Source organism: Citrus clementina, unplaced genomic scaffold, assembly GCF_000493195.1.
Source record: "Citrus clementina cultivar Clemenules unplaced genomic scaffold, Citrus_clementina_v1.0 scaffold_8, whole genome shotgun sequence".
Classification (NCBI taxonomy): Eukaryota; Viridiplantae; Streptophyta; class Magnoliopsida; order Sapindales; family Rutaceae; genus Citrus; species Citrus x clementina.
In genome coordinates this window covers 14732213-14757835 of record NW_006262022.1, presented here as the reverse complement: position 1 = coordinate 14757835, position 25623 = coordinate 14732213, and the positions used below count along the sequence as shown (strand labels likewise).

At 34.3% G+C, this 25623-nt stretch overlaps 1 protein-coding gene and 1 non-coding gene across 2 annotated transcripts; one reads left to right on the top strand and one right to left on the bottom strand.

Moving 5' to 3' along the window:
* Window positions 1-2755: 2755 nt before the first annotated feature.
* On the bottom strand, window positions 2756-23497 carry LOC112096388. Its single transcript, XM_024179819.1, has 3 exons — window positions 23168-23497; window positions 21298-21430; window positions 2756-3819 (listed from the first exon to the last, which is right to left on the bottom strand). Exons 1-3 carry the CDS (start codon window positions 23495-23497, stop codon window positions 2756-2758), a joined length of 1527 nt encoding a protein of 508 aa, XP_024035587.1.
* On the top strand, window positions 16152-16255 carry LOC112096508. The gene has a single exon (XR_002904411.1). It is a non-coding gene; the product is annotated as a small nucleolar RNA R71 (small nucleolar RNA).
* Window positions 23498-25623: the final 2126 nt, after the last annotated feature.

Here is a 25623-nt window from a genome sequence, read left to right as displayed (position 1 = left end):
TTAGAAAGTGGCAAGTTCCACTAGTACTTTTCCGATCAACTTTGTATGCGGCAAAGTCAACATCTAAATAACATGTTAAATCTACATGAGTTCCTCTAGGATGAATCGTCACTAGTTTCTTCGAGGGCATGCCATGGCTTTTTCTATATCTTGGTCCTTGTGCTTAACAAAAAGAGTCGTATCTGTTTTTCCTATAGAAAAATCTTTATCTAATAAAAGTTTGCTAACTCTATCTTACCATGCTCTAGGTGCATGTTTTAATCCATACAAAGTTTTAAACAACTTTTTAAACATGATTTAGAAATTTTTCATTTTCAAAACAAGGGGTTGTTTCACATAAACTCCCTCCATAATATAACCATTTCGAAAGGAACTTTTAACATCCATTTGAAACGAAATGAAATCCTTATGACTTGCAAATGCCAAGAGCATCCTAATGGATTCTAATCTAGCTATAGGTGTAAAGGTTTCATCAAAATCAATTTCTTCTTCTTGGTTGTATCATTGGGCTACTAATCTAGCTTTATTCCTTATAATTACACTGAATTCATCCATCTTATTCCTAAATACCCATTTTATACATATAACAAATCGATATTCTAGTTTAGGAAAAAGTTTTCATACACTGTTTCTCTCAAATTGATTTAACTCTTCTTGCATTGCCATAATCTAAGATTCATTGTTTTCAAATCCAAAAAGGATTTTAGTTCAATTGGAGATATAAATACTGTATTTGCACTTGCATTTCTAAGTAATGGTCTAGTACTTACACGTCATTAAGGATCTCCTAAGATTAAGTGTTTAGGGTGAGAAGAAACATATCGTTATACTTCGGGGCGTGTATAAGAATTACCTTCATTTTTCTCTATATTAGTTTGTTCTTCTTGTCGCTCCTCTTGATTCTTACATAGTGCATTATCTTTTTTGTCATTTAAAGACTCTTTTTTTTGTAACTTTTTATCTGCATCATCATTAACAACAACTTTCTTCCTATAGGAAGGTGTAAACTCATCAAATGTGACATGCATAAATTCTTCTAAAATAATAAATAGGCAAACCAAGAGAGGGGAGAACAAACACGTGATTTTTACATGGTTCGGCCAACCGTGCCTACGTCCACACCTCCAAGCTCACTAGGCTTGAGGATTTCACTAAGCGAGCCTCCAAGGCTTCAACCACTCTTACAATTAACTTCCAAGGTATCAATAAATCTTTACAACAAAAGATTATCCCCAATCTCTAAACCCAAGTGTCTTCCAACACTTACAATCACTAAAAAATAAATAAAGATTACAAATAAAATTTTTCTCACACAATGTGTTTGAGTACAAATGATAGCTCAATGTGTGAATGAATGAAACAAAAACAAGTTTGAAGCTCAATAATAATTGTATACTCAGTAACAAGCTTAATGATAACTCTTGGATCACCTTTTGTTTGAATTTGACTGAGTCATTTTATAGTTGGAGCTAAAAACTAGCTGTTGTTGACTTTTTGTACCAAATCGGATCGCCGTTAGTCACTATTGGATCACCGTTTTGATTGGAGCAAGTGACCATTGTGTTATAATTTCAAATAGTCGGATCACCCTTTGTAAGAAGTCGAATTACCGTTATTGCTCTCGAATCCTGTCCAAAAGTATCGGTTATCCGTTTGACATAAATGGTTTACCGTTTGCAAGATGATTACTCTCTGGTATATTATTGGTTTACCATTATCAATAAACGGTTTGTCGTTATCTGGGAACTTACTCTTTGGAATGCAATTGGATTACCGTTATTCATAAATGGTTTGGCATTATCGGGAAACTTGCTCTTTGGAATGCAATCGGATTGCCGTTATTCATAAACAGTTTGCCGTTATCGGGAAACTTACTCTCTGGAATGCAATCGGATCACTGTTATCCAATTGTTACTCTCTGGAGTGCTATCGATTTGCGTTTTCTAGTAAACAATTATCCGTTTATTTCCAGATTCTATGCTTTGAATGTTATACGACTTAAATATTTTGATCCGATTAACAAAATTTTTCAGACTTTTCAAATTAAAATGTATTTGTTATTAACAAAATCATTATTATGATCATTATTATGGATACATATAAGTTAACAATCTCTCCCTTTTTTATAATGACAAACGTTACAAGATTATGCCATTTTACTCCCCTGAGTATGTGCTCCCTCTTAGTATATGGTCAATCAATTTTGAACCAAAAGTATATGTATCCAACAATATTATATCAGAACAAATATATATATATATCTCCCCCTTCATCATCAAAAAGAAAAAAAATGGAAAATGCTAAAGATAGAAGTTCAGTTATTACCCATTTTTGCGAGCAAAAATTTCAACTAAATCTCCCTTTAAAAATGGGATATCCTAAAATACAAAAGTAGTTAAAAACACTTCCATATAATCTCAAATCAACTCAAATCCAATAACAAAATCAAATTATCTCAACTTCAACAATTCAACAACACAAAACAATATTCAACCCAATAATCAACATGCATATTAGAAGAAAATGCAATCCAAATACCATCATAAAAGCTAAAAGAGTACATACGACATAATAATATCATCCAAAATATAAAATGAGATGAGAAATGTATGTGAGAAACAAGGAAAAACATAAAACATAGAAAGAAAAACTAAAGAGGTGGCTGCAAAGAAGACTTAGTGGGAGGTAAACCGGTGACAGTGAGGATGCATCTCTGACCATCACGAATCTCCTACCGTTGCTATAAGATGAACTGCTAAAAAGAATCCAAGCGAGACGCAAGCTGCTGTGGCTGTAGAGAAAGAGTGCGAACCTGGCTAAGAATCTGTTGCATCAAGCCCTTAGATGCTGAAGAATCTTCAGAAGTTAGAGGCACATCGGTATCCAAATCATGCTCATCCTTCTCCTTTGGCTCCTTAGCTTGTGTAGCTGTCGCTTGAAGAGGAACTCGAGGTCTGGCTCCTAATCGAAAGTTGGGTAGCTTATCGGCAAAATAAATATCATTAAGCATACTATTATCCTTAGAAGCTAAAAGTGTATCCTCATTTTTAGATGAAGCAGTCTTCACCCATTCTCCATTACGCTTATGAAAACCAATTTCCAGAATAATCTCTCTGCCCAACCTCTTAGTTTCGTCATACACTGGCTCAGTAATGGGAATCCTAAAATGTCTCAAGATCCTAGTAATAATGCTACCATAGGGAAGAAGTCTGCTGTTCACTGCAGAGGTAAACAACATGTGACGAAGTATAACATATCCAAGGTTAACGGGATGCCTTCTAAGAAGGCAATCTAGCAAACCAACATCCAATCGAGTGACCTCATCATTATGCCCTTTCCTAGGAATGACTATATGCTGGAGAATACTATGAAGAATTCTAATCTGCATGGGAAACAACTGAGATCGAAAAGGCAGTGAGCAAACATCGTCTGAAAGGTCTCGACGTCTACAAATATTCCTAACCACATCTATATGCGAAAAATAGTTAAATTGGAGTTCTTTACGAGAGGTATACGGTTCTAGTCTTACATGATCAGTCCTTAAAATAGAATTCAAATCCTCCACAGTGAATGCAACATGCAGTCCTCCAACATAAGTTATTAGTTTATCCAGCCTAGTAGCCGAAAGATCCATATTAGAGTAGAAAATTCGAACTAAGTTTGGATACACTTTCTCTTCTATATTCAAGGCATTCTCCCGTGATGCTAACATCTCCTTTACATTACTACTACAAACAACCAATTCCTCAAAATCAACTAAATCAACAAAAAAGGAATCGGTTACCTTTCGTGTCATAAAGCAAGTCTGGAACCTCCTAGCTAGAGAAGGAAAAGGGAAGTAAACCCTTTCAAACTCAATTACTAGAGGGGGAAGAGTGGGACTCCAGCCAGCCCACTGTTTAACTCATCTCTTAGGTCTTGAAGACCCTTCATTAGCCATGGAAAATAAAATTTGAAGGTAGAAAAGGTGTTTATGGGCTCTACTTGTTCAAAAATTGAGGAATTTGCAGTCAAATTGAAAGAAAATGGTTCGGTTTGCACTTGGGTTTCAAAATTAGGAATTTTTAATTTGGGGTTTAAAAATGGATTTTGATTAGATATAAATGTTCTAAACTTGTTGGAGAAAGTTTCTATGGCTTCAATTTAGAAAGAAATTGCAAAGAAAATGAGTAATTTGAGAGAGAGAGAGAGTTGCAATCACGGTGAAGAGAGAAAATGGTTCAAGGGCAAAAGAAAATGAAAAAGAAGATGGTTCACTGTGCACTTATCACGCGATAACGAAGGGCCGTTATCACGATATCGGCGAGCTGTTAGCATCCAAAATGCATCCAAAAATTAGCTTCCCGAATATTTTCCTTGGTTTCTGTCCAAAAATAGTTAGTCGTTTATTGAATAAACGACAATCTGTTTTATTTAACTTATGAATTTGCACATCTATTTTTGTTTTTGGCCAACAATTAATCAATTCCAAGATCATTTCATTGATCCGAAATATCTTAAAGACCAGTTTAATGCATGATTCATGAATTCACACGATTCAAACAATTAATTCAAATAAGTAATCACATCATGAACAACAAAATAGATTTGATATCACATACGCTAAGCTATTGTGCAATATTCATCATTCCAAGCTCATGCCTAATTTTATTAAATTGTTCTTCATTAAGGGTTTTGTGAAACTATCAATGAGTTGTTTTTCGGTTGAAACAAAATTCAATGAAATACCCCCTTTTTGAATATGATCTCTCAAGAAATGATGTCTAATCTCGATATTCTTGGTTCTTGAGTTTTAGATAGGATTCTTTGACAGGTTTATGGTACTAATATTATCACACATGACATGTATTTTATCAAGGTAAATGCTATAGTCTCTAAGAGTTTGTTTCATCCATAAGGCTTGAGCACAACAACTTTCGGCTGCAATATACTCAGCCTCGGTAGTTGATAGTGTAATCGAATTTTGTTTCCTGCTAAACCAAGAGATTAGAAAGTGACCTAAAAACTGCATGTTCCACTAGTGCTTTTCCTATCAACCTTATATCCGAAAAAATCGGCATCCGAATAACATGTTAAGTTTATATGTGTTCCTCTCAGATACCAAAGGCCAAGATCTATAGTTCCACTCAAATAACTAAAAATCCTTTTTACCGCAAGCAAATGAGATTCTTTAGGACATGATTGAAATCTTGCCCACAAGCAAACACTAAACATAATATCGGGTCTACTAGTAGTAAAATAAAGCAAAGATCTGATCATATCTCGATATGTTTCAATATCAACTTCTTTACCTTTTTTATCCTTGTCAAGCTTGATAGTTGAGCTCATTGGAGTACTCTTTACCTTTCCATCTTCAAGTCCGAATCTCTTGAGTAAATCTCTAAAAAATTTGGCTTGATTGATGAAAATTCCTTCTTCAGTTTGTTTTATTTGAAGTCTAAGAAAGTATTTCAATTCTCCCATCATGCTTATTGTTGTGCAAATTTTATTGAACTCGCAAGTGCACGAATCTATTATAGAATAGATTGATGGTGACGAGTGTCGATCCCGCGAGGAGGTGGATTTTAATTATATGTAGAATTAATTTTATATGAGGGTGGTTGAATTTATGGTGAAAATGACTTAGATTATCCTAAAATTGGAATTGAAATGGCGAGAATAAATTGAAGAGAAATCTATTGAAATGACGTACTTAGGTATCTAGATCCGTATCAACATGCATCATGGGCTAAATATTCCTTATTAATGCCAATTAAATCATGAGGGGGGTATCCACACATCATGAACCACACTATAATCAATATGGTGCTAAGGGCTTATCGTGCCAAATAATAATAACCTTGTACTAGGGAGCCGGTGAAATCAAGACAATATCTAGACAAGATTATTATTATTTGTTGACGAGAAGTCAAAACATCCACAAAAACTAGAGGGGAAGAGAAAATAAATTTACCAAATAAAGCTCATGACACATGTTGAGACTTCACCTTCAACCCAAACTTGAAAGAAAATTAGTTACTCATGATTGAACTAGGGGTAAACTAGGAATTTATTAAAATACGTAGAAAATACAAGATCGAGAAGGAATTACAGAAAATAGAGCCCAAAAATGGATTCAGAGATATCAAATTAGAGGGGGAGGCCCCTTTTTATAGATACATTGAGTAAATCATGGCTATTGTATTAAAAACAGTTTGGACGGTTAGGATTGCGCCACGTCATCAGTCAACAGTACGCGGTTTGAACAGTGACACAGTTTGGTTGAAAATAATCCTGTGTATATGCATGTACCGTACGCGCAATTTTTAGTTCACTAATATGCTGCCATGTCACCAATCAACAATGCATGAGAATTTTCTCCAATAGAATCGTGACACCTCATCAGTCAATGCCACATCATCGGTCAATGCCACGTCATCGATCCATCTATGTAAACAGTGTCGTGAACAGTAACGTAGACAATACCGTACATGTGAATAGTACCGTACATGTGAACAATGACATTTTTCCTTTTATGCTCCTCTTAAGGTTTTTGACTGTCCTGAGTTCAAAAGTGATGTCCGTTTTGCTGTTTGATTTCTCATTCATTGTGAAATGACCATGATGCCCCTAAAATACATAAAATACTTAATTAAAATAAAACACACGTAATTAAATCACAAGAAGCTTAAATACATAAAAGTAAGGGTGTTAGTAAGACTTGAAATGTAAAATGACGATTTTCTCCTTTATAAATATACATTTTCTAACACTCAACATACGCCCCAACCAGCTTATTGCTAGTCCCTAGCAAATAAAGCGAAAACAAAATTCAAATCCAATTTTTTTTAAAACACTTGTGTTTATTCAATCAGACTAATAATAGCAATCAAATAAAAGTATAAGCATTATCTCCAGCCTATAGAAACATCGCACTCACATCAACCATCCACATGAATCATCCACAAAAACTAGAGGGGAAGAGAAAATAAATTTATCAAATAAAGCCCATGACACATGTTGAGACTTCACCTTCAATCCAAGCTTGAAAGAAAATTAGCTACTCATAATTGAACTAGGGGCAAAATGAGAATTTATTAAAATACGTAGAAAATACAAGATGAAGAAAGAATTACAGAAAATGGAGCCCAAAAATGGATTCAGAGATATCAAATTAGGGGGGGAGAGCCCCTTTTTATAGATACATTGAGTAAATCATGGCCATCGGATCAAAAACATTTTGGACGCTCAGGATTGTGCCACGTCATCAGTCAACAGTACGCGGTTTGACCACGCGGTTTGAACAGTAACACGGTTTGACCCGGCTTGAACAGTGACAAGGTTTGGTTGAAAATAATCCTGTGTAATGCATGTATCGTACGCGTAATTTTTAGTCCACTAGCATGCTGCCACATCACCGATCAACAGTGCATGAGAATTTTCTCTAATAGAATCATGACACCTCATCAGTCAATGCCACATCATCGGTCAATGCCACATCATCAATCCGTCTATGTGAACAGTGTCGTGAATAGTAATGTAGACAGTACCATACATGTGAATAGTACCATACATGTGAACAATGTCATTTTTCTTTTTATGCTCCTCCTAAGGTTTTCGACTGTCCTGAGTTCAAAAGTGATGTCCGTTTTGCCGTCTGATTTCTCGTTCATTGTGAAATGACTATGATGCCCCTAAAATACATAAAATACTTAATTATAATACAACACACATAATTAAATGACAAGAAGTTTAAATACATAAAAGTAAGGGTGTTAGTAAAACTTGAAGTGTAAAATGACGATTTTCTCCTTTATAAATATACATTTTCTAACACTCAACACACCCGCCAACCAGCTTATTGCTAGTCCCTAGTAAATAAAGCGAAAACAAAAATAGGTGATGGAACTTATAAGATATCGGATAATACTCCAAATCGGAGTGGGTCAAGATGATAAGTTGACAAAGAAAAGGTTTTTTTTTTGTTTTAAGGCTCAAAATGGTTAACTATAGATATTTCACAAAAGGGATAGCTAGAAAGGCTCAAACGAATCAAAGATGGCATTTCCATTATTTTTTAGGGCTCTAAAGAAACTTCCATATCTAGATGTAGTAACACACATTTTTTTCTTTTTTTTTCTCTTTTTTTTAAATTGTAGAACAATTTTTTTTAAGGGTTAACTCAAAAGAAATCTAGAGATCATGTATAAAATAATAAACTGCTAAGCTGTATAAAGAATGGGCAAAATAGTTACTCTCCAAGAAAAATGATAGGCTCAAAAACTCACTTGGTACTTATTATGACATGTTCATTCCTTCAAGCAACTGATATTTGTCTCCAACATCAACATGTAAAGTAGCAAACATAGCGTAACGCCACTTAAGACCATAGATAATACAAATACTAAAATTTGAAATTAATCATGTCATCCAATGTTAAAACAAATCACACAATTTTTTTCTTTTTTTTTAAACAACATTCTACCCCCCAACCTATTGTAAACATGAAAGGAAAATATGCATGCAAAAATGTGAAAATGATGCAGAAAAATTAATTAGAAAATGATAGAAAACGAAAATGGTTTTTTTTTTTTAACTTACTAAAGGCACTACACTCCATATTCAGCCATCTTCGACTCAAAAAAAATTGAAAATGTATATTTATAAAGGAGAAATTAAAAAGAAGAAGAAAAATGAACATCAAAACATAATAAAGAAAAGAGAAATTATCATTTATATACCCTATATTTGCTTTGTTATAAAAAATACTACAACACTTTGAGGGTATATCAATCGTCCACCCTTAGTTGACAAAATGTATCAGCCGACTACCAAACCATTAGTTGCCATTTGAAAGTTAACGGAGTTACAGTGAATTGACGATTTTACCCTTGAAAATTATCACTTGTATACCCTTAAATTCTCTTTTTATCACTTGTATACCCTTAAATTATCACTTGTATCATATGAAAAGAACAAATTATCCTTCTGATGTCATCATACTTAAACGACAACTAACGGTTTGGTGGTCAGCTAATATATTTTGTCAACTTAGGGTGGACGATTGATACACCCTCAAAGTATTGTAGTATTTTTGATAATGGAGTAAACTAAGGGTATACAAATGATAATTTCCCTAAAGAAAAAGAAAATGTCTGAATTTTTTTTTTCAAACCATGAAGATGCGTTTCTAGAGTCACTACACTCCATATTCAACCATCTTCAACACAAAAAGTTAGCAACAGTTAATTTTTACAACAAAAAATTAGTAAAAACTTAACAAAGATTCCACAATTGTCGACTATTCCCTCCCCCCAACCAGAACGAAACATTGTCCTCAATGTTTTAAAGGAAAGAAGTAGAGTTTAGAAGACATCACCTGGGTGGTGCAACACAGAAGAAAATATTTACAAGTGGAGAGTTAAATCTAATTTGTACTTCTTACTTTGGCTACTGTTACCATCATTATTTGGATGCTCCATTAGCAGTGTGAGCACAAATAAAAATTTTTTTCGCATGGGAAGGAATGAAATAGTTTTTTATTGCACAGTTAAGAAATGCGATAAAGCTATCATAAAAGTTATTGACATTTAACAAACCGATGGGTTTCTGGTGAATGTGCAGATGAGCCTAAGATGCTAATGTGATAAGTGCCTCTAGTGGTGTAAAATCTCCTGGAAGGAAAATAAAAGCATCAGCATGATTAAGCATTTAAGTAATTCTTTCTTGCATACCTGAGACGACTAACTCTTCTCCAGTCGGTGAGTCAGACAAACTGCCCAAAGGTTTTAGGACTCTTGGGATGATGCCTAACACTTGGCTTCCTCTGACAAAAGCATCTTCTGAAACCAATTTTGATAACCCTCGGTTACCTCCTCCATACACTAAGTGTAATTTTCTCTCTGCTATGCTTCGACCAAGATCTACGGCTGCCTCAACGAACTCTTTATGTTGGCCATAGTTAAATCCAGAAAGCACACAAATGTTCTTGAATTGTCTATTGGGAGTAGTTGCCATTGGAATATTTCTCAAAAATAATTTGTGAGTGCTTAACAAAAAGTCTTATTTAAGAATCTTGGTGACAGTGGATCATAACTATGTATGAGGTGGCATGTCAGTGTCAAATAACGCGTAAAATATATGGCTCGTGAGTAAAAAAAGAAACAGTAAAAAGAAAAAGAAACAATGATAAAATAAAATTATTAAAGACAATAATGCAAATGGTAAAACAACAGTGAAATAAAATAACAGTGAAGTAAAATGATATTTACAGGTAGTTACGACTGTGACTCACATCTTCGTCTGGTTTTACGTCTAGAAACGGCTTGAACGCCCTTTATGGGTCGAGGATAGGCTTCCCATCCAGTTTTCTTATAAACTGGCAAACATGATCGTTTATAGTCAGATTCTCGAGACTATATCGTGCATGCTCTTTCTGGTATAATGGCCATAACTGGAGAATCGGTCCTTGCACATATCCACTGGGATGCGTTTCAATAGACAAAAGAATATCATCCAATGACTCTTTATTCAAGCCATTCCTAATGAATTGAATCTTATCTTCTCTGTTATCAGACATCATTCCTAAAGAACATGGTTTTTTATCGCAACTCATCCTGGCACATTTATGACAAGCAACATAAATTCTTTGAGCTCTTCGTTTTCTTGCATAATTTCCTTTACCACAACCAGGGATGTATGCAATGAATTTTGGAGGCAACTCACCTGCCAATCGTACTTTAGCTTCGATTAACCAACGGATGTCAGCATGTATGTTATTCCTCATGAGCAATCGCATGCGTTCGGACTGAGCTTTATAGATTCTAAGGAGGGCATTTTGAGGAAGTGAAGGGAATCAATTGTGAAGCTTTGCTAGAATCTCGTTTCTGTCCATACCTTCGCCTCAGAATATCAGTTATTATGGGAAATTGAAGTAACCGACTTGATTGCCACGGAGTACCGTTATCCACCACTTCACCGGGGTAACAAACTAAAGCACACAAACAGAAAAACAAATTAAAACACACAAAGAAAATTAAAATCGTTCTCTTATTGAATTTACCTCAAGCTCCAACTGGATGTCGTAAACACTTCTCTCAATGTCTCTGAGTTGGCTTTCTAAACCCTCAACATAGGATACTAACTCTGGTAGTTGCAGAGCCCAAATATGATGTGTTTTACAAAATTGAATATGCCTTTTGAGATGAGATTTTACACATTGAAGTGGTTTAAGAATGTTCAGGAGGAACAGTTTAAGTATGGTACTCATGATTAACAATGATAAGAAAAACTTAATGGTTAAACAAACACACTTATGCAAAAATAATTTCAATTAGCAAAAGAATAATAAAAAGAAAAGAAAATCAATTCAAATCTGGTGGGTCACTCAAATTTATTTCGGTGTCTTCTCCATGTGGTTGGTTCTTTAGATATGACTTTAATCTTTGACCATTAACTTTAAACGTAACACCGTTCTTTGGGTCCTTAATTTCAATTGCCCCATGTAGAAAAACAGTATGATCAATAAAGGGGCCAGACCATCGAGAGCGTAACTTACCTGGGAATAGGTGCAAGCGAGAATTGAATAAAAATATTTTCTGACCTGGAGTGAAAGATTTTCTCATAATTTGCTTGTCATGAAAGACTTTCATTTTTTGCTTGTAAATCTTTGCATTTTCGTATGCGTCATTGCGAATTTCTTCAAGTTATGCCAGCTGTAATCTTCTTTCTGAGCTGGCTTACCGCATGTGAAAGTTGAATTTCTTGATGGCCTAATATGCACGATGCTCGAGTTATACAGGTAGGTGGCAAGCTTTTCCATACACTAGCCTGTAGGGTGACATCCCAATTAGGGTCTTGAAAGTCGTTCTATATGCCCATAATGCATCATCAAGTCTTAATGACCAATCTTTTTTGTCTGGCCTCACCGTCTTTTCTAATATGTGCTTTATTTCTCGATTCGAGATTTCAACTTGACCACTGGTTTGCTTATGATATAGGGTCGCCACTTTGTGAGTGATTGAATACTTCGTCAAAAGAGCTTTGAATGCTTTGTTACAAAAGTGGGCACCACCATCACTGATTATTGCTTGAGGGAATCCAAAGCGTGAAACAATGTTGCTTTTCAAAAATCCTATCACCACATTGTGATCATTGGTTCTGCATGGAATTGCTTCTACCCATTTCGATACGTAGTCAACAGTAACCAATATGTATTGATGGCCAAAAGAAGGGGGAATGGTCCTATGAAGTCGATACCCCATACGTCAAAAATCTTAACCACTAAAATTGGATTTAGTGGCATCATATTCCTTCGTGTAATGCTCCACATTTGTTGACACCTATCACATGAAGAACTGAAAGTGTAAGCGTTTCGAAATATAGTTGGCCAATAGAAACCACATTGTAAAACTTTAGTCGCTGTTTTCTTACCACTGAAATGGCCTCCACAAGCTTGTTCATGGCAGAATGAAAGAATATTATGAATTTCTCTTTCTGGGACACATCGTCTAATAATTTGATCTGCACAATACTTGAACAAATACAAATCATCCTAAAAGAAATTCTTTATTTCTGTAAAAAATTTGGCCTTATCTTACTTGGTCCAATGCTTTGGAAGTTGACCTGTAACAAGATAATTCACGATATCAGCATACCACGGTAATACTTCCACACTCATCAATTGTTCATCTGGAAATGACTCATTCAATGGTAATGTTTCCATAATTATGTCAAAATGGAGACGAGAGAGATGGTCTGCCACAACATTTTCTATGCCTTTCTTATCTTTAAATTCCAAGTCAAATTCCTGTAAAAGTAACACCCAACGAATTAGTCTAGCTTTTGCATCTTTCTTCGTGAGAAGATATTTAAGAGCAGCATGATCTGTGAACACAATTATTTTACAACCAATGAGATAAGATTGAAATTTTTCCAATGCAAACACTACTGTTAGCATTTCTTTTTTAGTAGTTGAATAGTTCAACTGTGCATCATTCAATGTCATACTAGCAAAATAAATAACATGGGGAATTCGATCAACTCTTTGTCCTAATACTGCTCCTACTGCATAATCAGATGCATCACACATGAGTTCAAATGGTAAGCTCCAGTTTGAGGGCTGAATGATAGGTGATGATGTCAACAACTGCTTTAATTTTTCAAACGCCACAAGACATGAATCATTAAAGATAAAAAGTACATCCTTAGCAAGTAAATTGCATAAGGGTCTAGAAACTTTGCTAAAATATTTAATGAAACGTCTATAGAAACCAACATGCCCAAGGAAAGATCTTACTTCTCTGGCTGTTTTGGGTGGAGGAAGATTAGAAATGAGATCCACCCTGGCTTTGTCAACCTCAATACCTTTGCTCGAAATGATGTGACCGAGAACAATACCTTGTTTTACCATAAAATGACACTTCTCCCAATTTAAGACTAAGTTTTTCTCGATACATCTCTGCATAACTAATGTTAGATGATGTAAACATTGATAAAATGAATCACCAAAGACAGAAAAGTCATCCATAAAGACTTCGAGGAATCGTTCAACCATATTAGAAAAAATACTTAACATGCATCTTTGAAATATAGCAGGTGCATTACATAATCCAAATGACATTCTCCTATATGCAAAAGTGCCAAAAGGGCAAGTGAAAGTAGTTTTCTCTTGATCTTTTGGTGCTATGGGAATCTAATTATATCCTGAGTAGCCATCTAGAAAGCAATAAAATTCATGGCCTGCTAATCTATCAAGCATTTGATTGATAAATGGTAAAGGAAAATTGTCTTTACGTGTGACAGAATTCAACTTTCTATAATCAATGCATACACGCCATCCTGTAGTTACTCTAGTTGGTATTAATTCATTATCAGTATTCGTAACTACTATGACTCCTGACTTTTTGGGGACAACTTGTACAGGACTGACCCATGAATTATCAGAAATGGGGTAAATGATACCTGCATCTAATAGCTTAAGGACTTCAATTCTAACAACTTCTTTCATATTAGGATTTAACCGACGTTGCATTTCCCTAGTAGATTTAGCATTTTCATCAAGGTGAATGTAATGCATGCAGTCTACTGGGTTTATACCTTTTATGTCCGCTATGGTCCATCCTAATGCTGCTTTGTGCTCTTTTAAAACATCTAACAACTTACCTTTTTGTTCGTCGTTTAGGGATGGTGAGATGATTATCGGTAGAGTGCTTTCTTCTCCCAAAAACGCATATTCTAATATGTTGGGTAATGTTTTGAGCTCGAGTTTCGATGGTGATTCTGATGATGGGATGATTTTCTTCTCTGATGGTGCTAGTTGTTCAACTCTTGACTTCCATTTATTAGTGTCCATGGATGGTGCTGAGTCAAATAGGGCGTTGACCTCATCGACCGATCTGTCAATATCAAAATCCAAACCAAAGTGAGTTAAACATGTTTGTAAAGGATCATCACTAAAGTTTGAAATAAAAGTATTATCAACTAATGCTTCTATTAAATCCACATCAACAATTCCATCATCTACATTGTGAGGTTGTTTGGCAATGTTGAAAATGTTTAGCTCCATAGTCATGTTGCCGAAGGACAACTATATATTTCCAGTCCTGTATTGAATGTGAGCATCCGTAGTTACCAAGAAAGGTCAGCCTAGAATAATGGGGATGTGCTTCCTTGAATCTTGTATTGGTTAAGTGTCAATTACAATGAAATCAACAGGAAAATAAAACTTGTCTACCTGGATAAGTACGTCTTCCACAATACCACGAGGTATTTTGTGGACCGATCTGCAAGCTGTAACACCACTGGAGTTGGGTGTAATTCACCAAGTTCAAGTTTAAAAAATACTGAGTAAGGCCACAGATTTACACTAGCTCCTAAATCCAACAAAGCATTCTCAATTGTGTGGTTCCCTATGCTACATGAGATAGTGGGGGAGCCTGGGTCTTTGCATTTTAGAGGAATTTTATGTTGGAGTATAGAACAAACGTTTTCTATTAAAAATGCCTTCTTTTGAACATGAATGTTTCTCTTTTTACTACAAAGGTCTTTAAGAAACTTGGCATAAGATGGAACTTGTTTTATAGCATTAAGTAAAGGGATGTTAATACTTACCTGTTTGAAGATTTCAAGAATCTCACCTATGAATTTTCCCTTTTTTTCCTTTAGCTAACCTCTGTGGAAATAGAGCTTTGGGAACATATTCTCGTGGGTTGGTTTCTTCTTTCTCTTCTGATGGTGAGTCCTCAACATTCACAGGTACAATTTGATTTTCTTTTGTCACCGGCATTTCTAGTTTGTTGTCGACTTTTTTTCCTTGTCGCAAGGTCATGACAGCTTTGACCTCTCTATGCTGCTGTGGTGAATTGGTACTTGCTTCACGCACTCCTTTAGGATTAGGCACTGATTGACTTGGAAACTTACCTTTCTCAACAGTTATTGCCAAGGTCTGAACTGAAGAAGCAAGCTATCCCACCATATTCTCAAGGCTCGAAACTGATTGGGCTTGTGAGTTGAAGCCTGCTCTCAACTCATTTCGTAGTCCATTAATGGTGCGATTCTGTTGCTCAATCGTAGAGTGAGTAACATTCTTGAAATTTTAGAATGCATCCTCCCATGGTCTGGGTTGAGAGTAGTTCCGGTTATGATTGTATGGTCTAGATGGTGGCTGAGAGGCTTGAGGAATTTGAGGAATTGGTTGCATTGATGGAGCTGTAGCTGCTGGTCCATTCTGTTGGAATCCTTGAGACCATGAAAAATTGGGGTGGTCTCTCCATCCAAGGTTATATGTGTTGGAATATGGGTTGTAATTCGATGGTTTTCTCATTACACCTATGGCATTGGCTTGATCTGAGTATGAGTCATGGTCTTGTGGCTCTGTTGATTTAGCAGTTGTTAACGATGCTATTTGTCGAGAGAGACCTTCAATTATCTCCTTGACTTCTTTAATTTCTGAACTTGACTCGCCAATGTGAGCCTCATTTACTCTTTTAATTCTTCTAGTATTCCTGAGTGATCGATTTCGTTGTTGGGAATTATCCGCTTGTCGCTGAAAGAACTCCCAAATTTCTGATGCACTTTTTGACATTAGCTCTCCTCCACTTGTTGCCATTAGCCATTCTTGCACATTCGGCAATAATCCCTCCAAAAAGTATTGGCATTGGTGCCATTTTTCGTACCCATGATGTGGACACTGCAAGAGTAGCCCATTGAATCGCTCCCATGTTTCGAAAAACTGCTCGTCTTCTTTCTGGGCAAACTCTGAAATTTCCTTGCGAATAGCATTGGTTTTATGTACTGGGAAATATTTATTTAAAAATTTTGTAACCATTTGTTCCCATGATGTAATGCTATTAGCAGGCAATGTATTAAGCCATGAACGAGCTCTATCCTTTAAAAAAAATGGGAATAGTCTAAGTTTAACATCATCATCTGAAAAATTCTCATATCTAAATGTTTGACAAACAGCATGAAAATCATTCAAATGATTATATGGGTCCTCATTTTTTAAGCCATAGAATGTAGGGAGACAACTTAGCACACTAGGTTTTAGTTCAAAACTCCTAGCAGCTACATTTGGGTATCTTATACATGATGTGCTCAAATTAGTTAAAGGACTAAAATAGTCCTTAAATAGCCTCTCCTGTGGTGCTTGTAAATCCATTCCAAATTTATTTTTAACGTGCTTGTGTGTACGAATTGTTTTTGCTAGTTCAAGGTCTATAGGTTCAAGATTAGGTAATAATGCCACGTCATCGATCCGTCTATGTGAACAGTGTCGTGAACAGTAACGTAGACAATACCATACATGTGAATAGTACCGTACATGTGAAAAAATGACATTTTTTCCCTTTTATGCTCCTCCTAAGGTTTTCGATTGTCTGATTTCTTCATTCATTGTGAAATGACCATGATGCCCCTAAAATACATAAAATACTTAATTAAAATAAAACACACATAATTAAATCACAAGAAGCTTAAATACATAAAAGTAAGGGTGTTAGTAAGACTTAAAAATGTAAAATGACGATTTTCTCCTTTATAAATATACATTTTCTAACACTCAACACACCCGCCAACCAGCTTATTGCTAGTCCCTAGCAAATAAAGCGAAAACAAAATTCAAATCTAATTTTTTTTAAAACACTTGTGTTTATTCAATCAGACTAATAATAGCAATCAAATAAAAGTATAAGCATTATCTCTAGTCTATAGAAACATCGCGCCCACATCAACCATCCACATGAATCAGTCCAGTAGACTTTGTCACAGTTTCTTTCAAGAATAACATGTCAAACTCCAAAATCTCACTGGTAGTAGTGACACTCTCATAAAGAAATTAAACAAAAAAAAAAATAGTTGGCCAATAGAAACCACATTGTAAAACTTTTGTAGCTGTTTTCTTAGCACTGAAATGGCCTCCACAAGCTTATTTATGGCAGAATGAAAGAATATTCTGAATTTCATTTTTTGGGATACATCGTCTAACAATTTGATCTGCACAATACTTGAACAAATACGGGTCATCCCAAAAGAAATTCTTTATTTCTGCAAAAAATTTGGCCTTGTCTTGCTTAGTCCAATGCTCTGGAAGTTGACCTGTAATAAGATAATTAACGATATCACCATACCACGATAATACTTCTACACTCATCAATTGTTCATCTAGAAATGACTCATTCAATGGTAATGATTCCATAATTGTGTCAAAATGGAGACGAGAGAGATGGTCAGCCACAACATTCTCTGTGCCTTTCTTATCTTTAAATTTCAAGTCGAACTCCTACAAAAGTAACATCCAACAAATTAGTCTAGCTTTTCCATCTTTCTTTGTGAGAAGATATTTAAGAGCAACATGATCCGTGAATACAATTATTTTACAACCAATGAGATAAGATCGAAATTTCTCTAATGCAAACACTACTGCTAGCATTTCTTTTTCAGTAGTTGAATAGTTCAACTGTGCATCATTCAATGTCATACTAGCATAGTAAATAACATGGGGAATTCGATCAACTCTTTGTCCGAATACTGCTCCTACTGCATAATCAACTCTTTGTCCTTATTTACTCCCTTAATTCTTTTAGTGTTCCTGAGCGATCGACTCCTTTGTTGGGAATTATCCGCTTGTCACTGGAAGAATTCCCAAATCTCTGATGCACTTTTTGACATTAGCTCTCCTCCACTTGTTGCCATTAGCCATTCTTGCACATGTGGCAATAATCCCTCCAAAAAGTATTGGCATTGGTGTCATTTCTCGTACCCATGATGTGGACACTTCAAGAGTAGCTCATTGAATCGCTCCCATGTTTCAAAAAACTTCTCGTCCTCTCTCTGGGTAGACTATGAAATTTCCCTACGAATAGCATTGGTTTTATGCACTGAGAAATATTTATTCAAAAATTTTGTTACCATTTGTTCCCATGATGTGATGCTATTGGCTGACAATGTATTGAGCCATGAACGAGCTCTATCCTTTAAAGAAAATGGGATAGTCTAAGTTTACCATCATCATCTGAAAAATTCTCATATTTAAATGTTTAACAAACAGTATGAAAATCATTCAAATGATTATATGGGTACTTATTTTCTAGGCCATAGAATGTTGGGAGACAATTTAGCATACTAGGTTTTAGTTCAAAACTCCTAGCAGCTACATTTAGGTATCTTATGCATGATGTACTCAAATTAGCTAAGGGACTGAAATAGTCCTTAAATGGCCTCTCAGGTGGTGCTTGTTGTTGTTGCAAATCCATTTCACTTTTATCTTTAATGTGTTTGTGTTTGCGCAATGTTTTTTCAAATTCAATGTCTATAGGCTCAAAATTAGGTAATAATGACCTTTGACCATACATGCAAAGAACACAAAATAAATGGGAACAAAATAAATAAAAATAAAGAAGAAGGAGAAATTACTGTACTAACCTTATTACGCTGTTACAACCTTTCTATAAAAAAACACACTTAAAAAAAATACGTGAAATAAATTAACTAAAAATAAATTAATAAGACAAACAAAAATTACAAAGAAAAATAAATTGAAAATTAAATTACAGAATTTTAAAGAAGAGAGAAAAAAAATTCTTAGCTCAAAATATAAATTCACTCTTTTTCTTTCTTTCTTTTTTTTAAATAAAAAATGAAATTTTTTTACAAAAATTAATTCTACAAATTAAAATAACTTACCTCCCCGGCAACGGTGCCAAAAACTTGTTGTGTAAATTTTATTGAACTCGCAAGTGCACGAATCTATTGTAGAATAGATTAATGGTGACGAGTGTCGATCCCACGAGCAGGTGGATTTTAATTATATGTAGAATTAATTTTGTATGAGGGTGGTTGGATTTATGGTGAAAGTGACTTAGATTATCCTAAAATTAGAATTGAAATGGGGAGAATAAATTGAAGAGAAAGCTATTGAAATGACGTACTTGGGTATCTGGATCCGTATCAACATGCACCATGGGCTAAATATTCCTTATTAATGCCAATTAAATCATGAGGGGGGTATCCACACCTCATGAACCACACTCTAATCAATATGGTACTAAGGGCTTATCGTGCCAAATAATAATAACCTTGTACTAGGGAGCCTGTGAAACTAGGACGGTATCTAGACAAGACTATTATTATTTGTCGACGAGAAGTCAAAACATCCACAAAAACTAGAGTGGAAGAGAAAATAAATTTACCAAATAAAGCCTATGACACATGTTAAGACTTCACCTTCAACCCAAGCTTGAAAGAAAATTAGCTACTCATAATTGAACTAGGGGCAAAATAGAAATTTATTAAAATACGTAGAAAATACAAGATGGAGAAGGAATTACAGAAAATAGAATCCAAAAATGGGTTCAGAGATATCAAATTAGGGGGGGAGGCCCACTTTTTATAGATACATTGAGTAAATCATGACCATCGGATTAAAAATAATTTGGACGCTTAGGATTGCGCCACGTCATCAGTCAACAATACGCGGTTTGACTACGTAGTTTGAACAGTGGCACGGTTTGGTTGAAAATAATCCTGTGTATATGCATCTACAGTACGCGCAATTTTTAATCCACTAACATGTTGCCACATCACCGATCAACAGTGCATAAGAATTTTCTCCAATGGAATCGTGACACCTAATCAGTCAATGCCACATCATCGGTTAATACCACGTCATCGATTCGTCTATGTGAACAATGTCATGAACAGTAACGTAGACAATACCGTACATATGAATAGTATCGTATATGTGAACAATGACATTTTTCATTTTATGCTCCTCATAAGGTTTTCAACTGTCCTGAGTTCAAAAGTGATGTCCGTTTTGCTGTCTGATTTCTCGTTCATTGTGAAATGATCATGATGCCCCTAAAATACATAAAATACTTAATTAAAATAAAACATACGTAATTAAATCACAAAAAGCTTAAATACATAAAAGTAAGGGTGTTAGTAAGACTTGAAATATAAAATGACGATTTTCTCCTTTATAAATATACATTTTCTAACACTCAACACTCATCTCAAATTCTTTACTCATACAAGATGAAAATTCCTTACATTAAAACTCATTAGTAGAATAAAAAATAATATCATCAACATAAATTTGGACAATGAGAATATCTTGATCCTTATGCTTAATGAAGAGAGTTATATCAGCCTTTCCCATTGAAAAATCATTATTCGGCAAGAAATTTTTAAGCCTATCATACCAAGCTTTAAGTGCTTGTTTTAAACCATATAATACTTTTGTTAACTTATAAACATGATATGGAAATTTCTCATTTTCAAAACTAGGGGGTTGTTTCACATAAAATTCCTCCATAATGTAACCATTTAAAAATGCACTTTTAACATCCATTTGGTATAAAATAAAATTTATATGACATGCAAATGCTAATAACATCCTAATAGATTCTAATCTAGGTACTGGTGCAAAAGTGTCATTAAAACCAATTCTTTTTTCTTGGTTGTAACCTTGAGCCACTAATCTAGCTTTATTCCTTACAATCATACCGAATTCATCCATTTTATTCACAAATACCCATTTCGTACCAATAATGGATTGATGTTCAGGTTTAGGAATTAATTCTCATACATTGTTTCTCACAAATTAGTTTAATTCCTCTTGCATTGCCATAAACTAAGATTAATCATTTTCTTCATCCGAAAAGTATTTTAGTTCAATTCGAGATATGAATGAAGCATTTTGACAAGTATTTCTAAATGATGACCTAGTAGTTACTCCTTTTGAAGGATAACCTAAAATTCAATCCTTAGGGCGAGAAGAAACATACCTCCACTCCTTAGGGACTGTTTGAGAAGTACCTTCATATTGCTCCACATTTGTTTCTTCATGTTGCTCCTCTTGATTTCCAGGTGGTGTATCATTTTGGTTATCTTTTGATGAATCTTCTTGTAGATTTTCATCTGCATTATCATCAACAACAAAAACTTTCTCCTAAGGAGGGGTTAAAGTCCTCGAATGTGACATGCATAGATTCTTCCACAACCAAAATTCTTGTATTATACACTCTATAAGCTTTGCTTGTGTTTGAATAACCAAGAAAGATACCAACATTAAATTTTAGATCAAATTTATCAAGATTATCTTTTGTGTTCAAAATAAAACATTTGCATCCAAAAAATTTAAAATAACCCATGTTAGGTTTTCTATCTTTCCAAAGCTCATACGGAGTTTTATTGAGATGATGTCTAATTAACACACAATTTAAAATATAACAAACGGTGTTGACAACTTCAGCCTAAAAATACTTTGACAAAGTATTTTCATTCAACATGGTACTAGCCATTTTTTGGATAAACTTATTCTTTCTCTCAACAACCCCATTTTGTTGTGGAGTCCTAGGTGATGAAAATCGATGCTCAATGACAAAATCATTACAAAAATTCTCAAATGCATGATTTTCAAATTCTCCACCATGATCACTTCTAATACAAGAAATAACACATCCCTTTTCATTTTGAACTTTTTATAGAAAACTCTAAATGCATCAAAGGCATCATCCTTATTAGCTAAGAACAATACCCATGTGTATCTAAAATAATCATCCATAATTATAAATGCATAATATTTGCCACTTAAACTAGCAAATTTAGAAGGTCCAAAAAAATCCATGTGAAGTAATTGAAGTGTTTTTGAACTAGAGAAATGGTTCTTGTTTTTTAAAGAACTTTGATTTGTTTTCCAAATTGGCAAGAAATGGTTTTTGAACTAAACATTAACACATTTATTTTCTACAAACAAAATCTTGCCATCACATGAATTCTCAATAACACATTTTGATTTATCAAAAATAACTCTATAACCTTTATCACACAATTGACTAATGCTAAGCAAATTGCATTTCAAGTTTTCAACAAAAAAAACACACATTTTCAATAAGAGTAAAAGATACATTACCGACATTGTCAATATCAATGATCTTTCCCTTTGAATTATCTCCAAAGGAAACATTTCCATCGTTCTTGATCTTGGTAAAACTTGAAAACCAAGAGTAATTTACTGTCATGTGTCTTGAACATCCATCCCTACAAAAAATGTTTTTAAGTTTTAGGTACCCAAAACTTCTTGGGTCCTTGAGTGGTAGCATTGGTTCCTTTTGGAACCCAAATACATTTGATTCCATAATATGCATTTCTTTTAACATGGCATCTATAACTCATGTGACCATTTCCATTGCAATAATGACAAGCAATCTTATGATCACTTGTAGAGGTAGCTTTAATAAAATAATTCTTATAATACTTTTGTTTCAAGTTAGGCTTATACCCAAGTCCTCATTTATCAAACACACATTTTTGAGTGCTCAACATTGTTTCTAAGTTCTTTTGACCACTTGTGAATTTAACACAGTTTCATTGAGCTCATTACTCTTTTTTTTAAGCACTTCATTTTCTGTCATCAATTCATCAACATGTGATTTTCATGCTCATATGAAATACTTTGTTTACCTTTAAATGATGCAATTCTATCATGCAACATTTTATTGTCTAACTCTAGTCCTTTAATCTTTTCATTTAATGAATCATTGTATTTTTGTAAAGCATCATTTTCATTTGAAATTTATAGCATTTTGTTTTTAAGGGATGCATTCTTTTTACCTATTCTTATCCAATCATCATGCAATTCTTTAAAGGCATTATGTAATTCATCATATATTGAAAGATCACTTACCTCATCAAGTTCATCAAATGATTCTTCCCCGATTGCCATGAGAGCTAGATTTGTCATTTCTTGTTGCTCATCATCATCACTTGTTTCCTCATCGTTGTCATCCCATGTGGTTACCATTGCCTTTTTCTTGAGCTTGTTGAGAAGAGGACACTCTGATCGTATGTGTCTGAGCTTCTTGCATTCATAGTAAATAACTGGCTCCTTCTTCTCTCTTTGATTCTTAGTTTTTGAACTTTCTCTGCTCACCAGTTTTGTTGTAGAATTTTCTGAATCTCTTAGCCAGCATAACCATTTCCTCATCATCCAACTCGTTATCCTCATCACTCTCATGTTTTGAGGCTTTGAACGCAATACTTTTATTTTTATCCTTATTGCCTTTTTCTGCTGCCAAGTCTTCCTCATATGAGATATGAGAACTAATCAAATCATCAATAGGTAAGGTATTTAAATCTTTGGCTTCCTCAATGACAGTTCTCTTAGGTCTCAATTCCCTTTAGTAGTGGACCTATAATTTTCTAATTTCCTCGCTATCTAGTATACATAGATACAACTTTTTATTTTGTTCCATTTGGAACAATTTATATTGTCGAGTGTATCTATTAATTTTAGACTCTTTCACTTGATATGTGCCTTTATAACAACTTCAAGTTTATTTCAAATTTCATAAGCACTTTCACAATTAGACACTCTATGAAACTCTTTCTTGTCAAGTGCACAAAACAAGACATTCATAGCTTTGGAATTTAGAGAAGCTTTTCTCTTTTCCAATTCATTCCATTCCCATGAAGGTTTTGGAATATCTTCCCCTACTTTATTTTTAGTCATAGGCATGATGGACCATCACATACAACTTCCCAAATTTCATAATCTAGTGCTTGCAAATAAATTATCATCATAGTTTTCCAATAGAGGTAGTCATTACCATCAAAGAATGGTGGCCTAATTGTTGATTGTCCTTCCCTAAATGTAGAATCATTTTGAGCTGCCATTGATCTTTAACTCTAGACGGTTAAGTCTGAACAAGTGCACCTTACTCTGATACCAAAGGAAATACTAAATAAGCAACCCAAAAGAGGGGTGATTTGGGATTCTTAAAATTTAAGCTATTAAAAATTAATGCAAATTAAACAAAGCAACCAAATTCAAAATAAACAAATTAATGTGCAATGAAAAATAAAGAGATAGGGTAAGAGAGAACAAACAAATGATTTTTACGTGGTTTGGCCAACCGTGCCTACGTCTACACCTCCAAGCTCATCGGGCTTGAGGATATCACTAAGCAAGCCTCTAAGCCTTCAACCACTCTTACAATTAACTTCCAAAGTGTCAATAAACCTTTACTATAGGAGATTATCCCCAATCTCTTAACCCAAGTGTATCCCGACACTTACAATCACTAAAAAATAAAGATTACAAATAAATTTTCTCTCACACAATGTGTTTGAATACAAATGATAGTTCAATGTGTGAATGAATGAAACAAAAACAAGTTTGAAGCTCAATAATAATTGTATACTCAGTAGCAAGCTCAATGATAACTATTGGATCACCTTTTGTTTGAATTTGATTGAGTTATTTTATAATTGGAGTTGAAAACTAGCCATTGTTGACTTTTTTCTACCAAATCAGATAGTCATTAGTCACTGTTAGATCACTATTTTGACTAGAGCAAGTGACCATTGTGCTATATTTTGAAATAGTCAAATCACCGTTTGTAAGAAGTCGGATTACCGTTATTGCTTCAGAATTCTGTCCAAAATTATTGGTTATCCGTTTAACATAAATGGTTTACCGTTTGCAAGATGATTGCTCTCTGTTATGTTATCAGTTTATCGTTATCAATAAACAGTTTTTCGTTATCTGGAAACTTGCTCTCTGGAATGCAATCAGATTACTATTATTCATAAACGGTTTACCGTTATCGGGAAACTTGCTCTTTGGAATGCAATCAGATTACCGTTATTCATAAACGGTTCACCGTTATCCAATTATTAGTTCTAGAGTGCTATTGGTTTGTCATTTTCTAATAAATGGTTATCTGTTTATTTCTAAGAGGTTATTTTATGTTTCGAATGTTAGACGACTTAAATTTTTTGATCTGATTAACAAAATTTTTCAGACTTATCAAATTAAAACGTGTTTGTTATCATCAAAATCATTATTATGGATACATATAAGTTAACATCTTTAACAACTAATGTTCTTTTATTATACACTTTATAAGCTTTGCTTGTATTTGAATCTAAAAAAAAAAAAAATACTAACATTAGATTTTAGATTAAACTTACCAAGATTGTCTTTAGTATTCAATATAAATCATTTGCATAAAAAAACTTTAAAATAACTAATGTTGGATTTTCTATATTTCCAAAGTTCATAGGGAGTTTTATTGAGGTAAGGTCTAATTAACACACGATTTAAAACGTAACAAGTAGTGTTGACAACTTCGGCCAAAA

What these genes read in the sequence shown, in the direction of transcription:
- LOC112096388 (XM_024179819.1), bottom strand. Translation starts at nt 23,497, where the DNA reads ATGAGAGTGATGAGGATAACGAGTTGGATGATGAGGAAATGGTTATGC. An exon ending in CATTTGATGAACTTGATGAG is followed by an intron (nt 21,431 to 23,167) that starts GTAAGTGATCTT and finishes ACCCCTCCTTAG; the next exon opens with GAGAAAGTTTTTGTTGTTGA. An exon ending in AAATGTGGAGCAATATGAAG is followed by an intron (nt 3,820 to 21,297) that starts GTACTTCTCAAA and finishes TTCCTTCTCTAG; the next exon opens with CTAGGAGGTTCCAGACTTGC.